Genomic DNA, 7,704 nt, shown 5'->3' with positions numbered 1-7,704 from the left:
CTCTGGGAAAGTTTATGAGGCAGAGAGAAGGGAGTGGATAAGAGGAGGAGGGGGAGGGAGGAAGGAAGGTTGGATGGAGTGAGTTCAGACTGCTGCTGCATTACAAAACACTGTCAGCAGCGAAGCAGCTGAGCTCTGCACGCAGATATCTGAGAGCACAGCAGGGAAAGAAAAAGACAAATGACATGATAGCCAAGGGGTCAAATCATCAAAAAGAACGGAATCTGAGCAGATAGGACGAAGATTCTCAAACACTGAGAATACTGATCAGCTTTGGCGATGAAAGGCTGCAAACTGTGGGGTAAGAACACTGTAACATACCTCTGTCTGCACTGTCTGTTGACCTTTCATTCAGAGTATTAACAAAAAAGATGGACACAGAAACACTTTCATCTTTAAGACTTTCAGTTCATGCCAAGCGAATACCTTGAGTAACTTTGCCAATCCCTGTGTTTGTGTACAGTTGCACCCACATGTATGCATGCATGGCTTCTAATTCTAATTATTTAAATATATATAGTAAATGGTCTCCCTGAAAGAAGCTAAATGTCTTATTTGTTCTTTTTCAACTTTTCAAACATGATAACCTGGTATTATAAGCCACCTGCTGCCTGAGGAATCATTAGTTAACTTGTGCCTGACATCAATTACACACACCCCGAGGCCATCACAGAGACTGCCATCACTTAAAGTGGACACAGACATTCTCAGGAAAGGATAGCCAAAACACAATCTTTTCATTGTACTGTATCTGTAGAATCTGCCTTGCTCCACGTGTCCACTGGGAAAAGAAGACATTGAGACGCAAAATATTTAATAGTTTTTAGAGGTTTAATACATTTGTTATCTACAAAAAGAAATCAGAAATGGACTATTTTTTTAAATTAATGTTGTTGTCCCTTTGTAAATGTGTAATTTACGATTTAATGAGTTGCAGGCACGTATATCCATGTAAGAGCATTTTTCACACGTGCATTTATGTCCTCATGCACACGTACAGGCATGTCCACGTGTGTGTGCATGTGTGTGTGTGTGTGTGTGTGTGTGTAAAGAGACAACCATTTCTTTAATAATAGCCATTTTAATAATGCTGACATCATTGCTGCAGAGAGAGTTGACAGGCGGGGTTTCTCTCTCACAGGACCTCACACTAGAATAGGATAGAATATACTTTATTGTCTCAGAGAGGAAATTTGTCTTGGACATAGTGCTACAATCTGTTGCTTCACGACATAAACAACAAAAAACATTCTCAGATTAACATCAAATAAAATACAAATACAATACAAGATAAAATCAACATGAAAGTGAGATCAGCACGGCGTCCTAAGACACAAAAGAAGGACATGACACAACATCCTAAGAATGAACTGTAATAATTGAAGTGTGAAGTGCAAAAAGTGCTGGTGTATTTACTGCACTCCTGCTCTGCTGGGCTAAGATTTACTATTGGAGTTCAGCAGCTTGATGGAAGTTGGAATAAACGATAACTTTAGTCTGTTTGTTTGTTTTACATCTTGGCACACGGAATCTCCTCCCTGATGGCAGAAGTTCATATTCAGGGAAGAGAGGGTGTAGAGAGTCTACAGTGATTCTTTCAGCTTGTTTTATGACTGCTTGCTCGTACAGGCTCTGTATGGGCTTGTACTCTTTCCTCCCTTTTATCCTCATAGCTGTCTTGTGTGTGCTGACCAGCCTGCTTTTTAGCTGCACTGTTAAGTTGCCAAACCATGCTGTGATTCCACACTGGCTCTGTGGCCAGGTCAAAAACAGCAACACACTGACAGCAATAGAGGGGCTGTGTGTGTGTGTGTGTTTCACAGAGCAGCTTCTTTATGTCAGGTGTCTGTGTGTCCTTCCTGTTTACCGCATTGTGTTTATTGTCCCGTTAGTACACACATCATTTGTCTGAAGCAGCATCTTCCACTGACGGGATGTGTAACGCAAAGGAAAACATGTTGCAATAAAAAAAAGAGACTTATTTTTAAAAGGGATGATCCCTCTCTGCAAACCTGACACACATGTTCCGACGCCCCCACAAACAGAGAGAGCCAAAGAGCAGATGCAGAACTTACATTCTCACACCCACATGGCCAATATGCAGAGAGACAAAACGTGAATGTGTATTAATGTAATCCATGAATCTTAACGCTAAACTTTTACTTTTGCATTTGGTCACTCCCTAAAGATTTTCTTGAAGAAGACATCTTGTTGGTATTGGCAAGCTTCCATAGATGGCATTATTATGGGATATTTGATGTCCAACATCTGCCAGAGTGGATTTAAGTGTGTAGTCTGTCATTCACCACTTCCCAAGTGTTATTGCTTTTAAACTCATGGTTGTTTTCCGTCAGTGAAACACAGTTAGACATGATGAGATCAGGTCTTTCTCTCCCTGTAACATACATATACATACTGCATGTACATAGACTGTTTCTGTCAGCTCGAGTGCCATTGCTTCATGATTAGGTTTCCCCTGACAGACGTGCTGGATGTTATGTCATAACTTGGGAATGTTTTGGCAAAAAAGAAGAATACTTGGAACAGAGACAAAGGTTTCATTTGCGGTCTCACATGCAATTCTGTGGTGGATGAGAACATCAGAGTGTGAGACAGAATCAAATAGCAATTGCTTCTCATTAAAAGAGTCACATCTGGCCTCATGCTGTACTTGATCAGAAATTAGATTCACTGATATGCAGTCGTTCTGTCTGTGACCATGACAACACTATTGGAAGTGTTTTACAGCTGTGTGAAAACTGATAACAGGCTCCCGAGAACCTTTTTAAAAGTCTGGCACCATAAACACAGTTTCTGTCTTATTGATCACTTTTTATCTTTCCCCTTTGCTCTGAACATCTGCAAACACAAAACAATTTTGTTCTGTATTTTTGACAAATTAGGCTATATATTGCGCACTGAGATACATCGCCATGTAGACAGACATTGAAGATGTCTTAAAAGCATGTTAGATGTCAGCAAAGTTATCTAAAAGTTGCTGTTTGCATTTACAGATTTGAAGATGTGGGCGCTGATGGGAGCAGTGTGTCTGTGCCACTGCGTCTTTGGACAGCTGTTTGAGACCAAAGTGAAAGGAGCACCGCGTCTGATCTGCAGTGTCCCCGGGTCACCGGGCCTGCCAGGCAAACCTGGTCCCAGCGGGCCCCCAGGAGCAGATGGGAATGTGGGTATCCCGGGAAGAGATGGCAGAGATGGCAGGAAGGGTGAAAAGGGAGAAAAGGGAGACACAGGTATATGATAAAACATAAACAGATACAGCATCAGTTTATGTGTGCCGATAAATAAATAAATACCACTGATCCATGCAAGGGAAAAGCTGGCACAGAAAGGTTTCCAAGTTCCCAAGTGTCAGACAAACTATGCAGGCGTTGTTTAGAATAGCACACACTGCAGGCTTAAAGATGATATATGTAATCAGGCTTCAGGCCTCCAACTCCCCAAAAGAACATGAATGTCATGGACAGTACAAAGCTAATAGGGACTGTACTTAAAAAAAGTACACCTTCTGTACATATATTGTCCTATGAAGCAACATAAAACCGTTCTAAACTCAAGGTTCACTTACTAGCCTTTCCCCCAGCTTTCAATCTTAAGTAGGGTACAATACAAACAATTAGTAACACTTTGTAATAAGGGTATAAATCATATAGTTAAGTAATGTTCATCTAATGCATGACTCGTGATGATTTGTATGCATGAATTAATGCATGCAGGATGTATGTGTTGCTCACCATTATTAACAAATGATCAAGTCACCGTGCCTTTATGTGATTAGTCTGCACTTAAATGTGCTTTTGTTAAAGGTGCAGTAGGTAAGCCTTATAAAACTACTTCCAGTAGAACTACATGAAGCAGGTCATTTCAAAAAAATCCAGCTCCTCTGGCACCACCTACTAACCTGACTCCAGATGGATTGCTTCACATTTGCTCGGCATATCCATCTGGGAACTTTCCGCTGGAGAACTTTTGGGAAGGGGCAAAAATACTGGTTAGCTGATTGGATAAACCATCTGTCTATCACTAACCTGACTCCGCCAGATAGCTCGCGAGATCAGGACGGTCTCACGAGGCTAATTTTCTTCCCAACTAGCGGAGCCAGTTGATATATCAAACTCTTGCCGAAACCAGTCGGGAGAAGAGCAAAAACATCTTTTCCTCCGAGAAAAGCCTCCAGTGCCGTTTTTTTGCTCTTCTTTCAATGAAGGAATACTATCTAATTCGGATAAAACTTGCGCGATAGCTACACTCATCTCATCTGTGGAAGCCGCCATGTTGTTTAGACTGCATTAATTCATGCATTAAATCCTCATGAATCATGCATTAGTTAAACATTATTTAAGTATAGTATTTGTCCCCCTATTATAAGGCATTACCAAACAAGTTATCCTGGTTGGTCACAGCTTGGTAAAGCTTTAATTACTTTATTTTAGAATATTCGGAAGGTGAAAGTTTCCTGGAGGTAAAGGTGGCACAGAGCTGCAAATATATTTGGAAGGACTGCGTCTGTTCATCTCGTCCAGCAGAAAGAACCACTGTATTGATATCAACTATGCAGTGTAAACTGCCATAAATCTGTCAGTGATAACACACCTGTGTTTCCATTATGTGTGGAAACAGGAATTCAGACACATACCTCCATCAATAGCCCACCTGTGTTTGCACCAACATACAGTGTTCCCTAGCTACAGGAGATGTACTGTGTAGTCAACTGAATATAAGATTTGAATGAATCAAGCCAAACTGTGCTGTTCAAATGTCAAGGTGTCTGTGTTCCAAGGCTAAATTACTGCATGACATTGGGTGGGGTTTTGTGTTTCCATTGACTATTCCTTTAAAGGCAGGGTTGGTAACTATTTCCAATACACACTTTTTCATATATATTGTTTGAAATGGCATTTACACCCAGCCAGCAATAAATAAGTTACGGGCTCTGAAAAAGGAGCGAAAAATATCCGTCATCTGTAGCTGCTGCAATCCTGTAAAAACGCCCACCAATCACAGCCTCGCAGACCGCTTGGAAAGAGCCAATGAAATGCCTCCTTGCCCTGCTGCGCGTACTCTACCCCTCCCGTGTAAGAGCCTGAGCTGAATGCGCATCGTCGCCAACGCATTTACTGCAAGTCTACTGGAGAATGGAGGAGAAAACTAACATGAAGTAGTTTTTTTAAAGATTATTTTTGTTGGGCTTGTTTTTAATTAGATAGTGATGGTGCATAGACAGGAAAGGGGGGAGAGAGAGGGGATGACACGCAGCAAAGGGCCGCAAGTTGGATTCGAACCCCAGCTGCTGCCAAGGGGTTAGGGGTTAGGGCTAGGGGTCGCCCCCATATGAAGTAGTTTTGATGAGTAATATTGCGGCTCTTTCTCTGCTCTGATGCAGCGAGGCAGCGATGTTCGTGCACATCTGTGTGTGGGTCGGAGCCCTGAGGGCAGGGGGAGGGGTTAGATTGAGTCTATATCCACGACGTTCCTCTTCCAGGATTGCTCCGGTGCAGTCGGAAATTCCGCCAGGTGTCCCTCTTTTCGGCCGGATGTCCGTTACCTTCCGCTTCCTTTGTGTCGGCATTTTAAACTCTGGTGGATTTGTGAGGACTATGGTTAACTGCTCCTCAGATCTCTGCAGGGTAAATCCAGACAGCTAGCTAGACTATCTGTCCAATCGGAGTTTTCTGTTGCACGACTAAAACAACGTACACACGTTCCACCAAAACAAGTTCCTTCCTGAGGTTATTTTGCAGCGGCACCGTGGCTCTGTCCGAGACGAAGACGATTGAGATGCCAATAAACCAGAGTACGTTTTTCTCCCATCCCGGAATGCTGTGTGGACTAGACAGAACCTCCTCCGCAGCGCTGTGGAGGAAGGTCTGGCAAAGCAAGACTAATCCATCAGTGACTGTGCAGAAATGATGATCCCAACATGATTTTTTTTCTGTTTCAGGGATTAAGGGCAGAGTTGGCCCAACAGGTAAGATTGGAGGCCGAGGTGATCGTGGCCCTGCAGGGAAACGAGGCCCGACCGGAGAGAACGGAGATGTGGGCCTAGTTGGTTCTCTGGGCCCCGACGGAGAGAAAGGGGACAAGGGCAAAAGAGGGCCAAAGGGAACTGCAGGAATCTGCAAGTGTGGCAGCCTGCTGCCTAAATCTGCCTTCTCTGTGGGAATCACCAGCAGCTACCCTCAAGAGAAAACCCCCATCAAGTTCAACAAGGTCCTGTTTGACGAGGGCGGACACTACAACCCACAGACGGGCAAGTTCATCTGTGCATACCCAGGCGTTTATTATTTCTCCTACGATATTACACTGGCCAACAAACACCTGGCCATTGGTCTAGTGCAGAATGGTCAGTATCGCATCAAAACCTTTGATGCCAACACGGGGAACCACGACAATGCATCTGGGTCCACTGTGATGTACCTGAACTCAGAAGATGAGGTGTGGCTGGAGATCTTCTTCCACGACCAGAATGGTTTATTTGCAGACCCGGGCTGGACGGACAGCTTGTTCTCTGGCTTCCTTCTATACGCAGACACAAACTATTTTGACACACTGGCAGAGGACTATACATAGAACCTGGAAAACACAAACTGCTAGTCACTGTTGTTTTTTTTAAATAATTTTATTACACACATAGTATGGTCAAACTATATTTTTATACAAACATTTGTACTGCTAGTTATAGTGTTAATATAGAGACTTACACTGATTTGAAATTATATTATTTGATTAAGCTTGAATAAGTTTCTGATGTATTTGTTTTGGTTCGGAGTTGAGTGAATAACTTAAATAAACATTGTTGACTGGTCGAGCTTGGTTTGGGGATTCGCCTTTATAAAAATGCTAAACTGAAGCATGTGTGAGACGAAATTATTGCAAAATATGTGAAAAGTCAAAATGAGTGAGCTGTAATATTTTTTTAAACATTTTTTAGGGCTTTTATTGCCTTTATTATGCAACAAAGCAGCTGGAGAATGACAGGAAAGGGGGGGAGAGAGCTGATGACATGCAGCAAAGGGCAACAGGTCTGATTCAAACCCAGGCAACTGCCAATGACTCAGCATACATGGGGGCACGCTCTACCAGGTGAGCTAGAGATCACCCCCAAAATGCACTTTTGCAGTTTTTTTTCCGAACATGGGGGCACAAAGGGGGCGGTCGCTGCGAGTGGTGCATAGTGGTGTTTGGTTGCCTTGCTCTGACTATATTATATATTTAAACTCCAGATTGAAGATGTTCAGAGGCCGGTGGCAGGAGCCGTGGGGGACCTGGAGGAAGCAGAGCATCATCTACACCGGGCAGACCTGGCCACTGGGAGAGAGCCATGATGCTGTCCTGGACTGGACTGGGTAGAGAGAGAGAGAAAAATAACTGCAAATTTTTAATATAACAATAATAATTGATAATGATAACGTTTTCCCTTTTTAAATCATGAAAAAAAATGGATTATGTCATGTCTCCAATGCATTGTACAGTTGCTCTTCTATGATGGTGTGGCCCAGAGTGCCCCTTGTCTTTATTACGAAATAGGAAATATCTTAATTTTTCTTAATTTACCACACTGATAGGCTATTAAGGGGCATACGTAAACAAAGCCTTTTCCTTGGATAAAATAACTCTTACACAGTTTCTAAACCGTTGTTTTTCTCGAAGGCAACACGTGGTTCAAGATTGAGTGTAATAAGTTCA

General features: G+C 42.7%; 1 protein-coding gene across 1 annotated transcript; it reads left to right on the top strand.

The window, feature by feature from the left end:
* Positions 1 to 171: 171 nt before the first annotated feature.
* Positions 172 to 6,713, top strand: c1qtnf7 (C1q and TNF related 7). The gene is made up of 3 exons (XM_078258215.1): positions 172 to 301; positions 3,015 to 3,251; positions 5,960 to 6,713. The coding sequence occupies exons 1-3, from the start codon at positions 280 to 282 to the stop codon at positions 6,586 to 6,588; spliced, it is 888 nt and encodes a 295-aa protein (XP_078114341.1). The 5' UTR covers positions 172 to 279; the 3' UTR covers positions 6,589 to 6,713.
* Positions 6,714 to 7,704: the final 991 nt, after the last annotated feature.

The sequence above is a fragment of the Sander vitreus genome, chromosome 9 (genome assembly GCF_031162955.1).
Source record: "Sander vitreus isolate 19-12246 chromosome 9, sanVit1, whole genome shotgun sequence".
NCBI lineage: Eukaryota > Metazoa > Chordata > Actinopteri > Perciformes > Percidae > Sander > Sander vitreus.
Note: the sequence above shows the minus strand (reverse complement) of the source record. Positions and strands in the feature narration are given on the sequence as shown.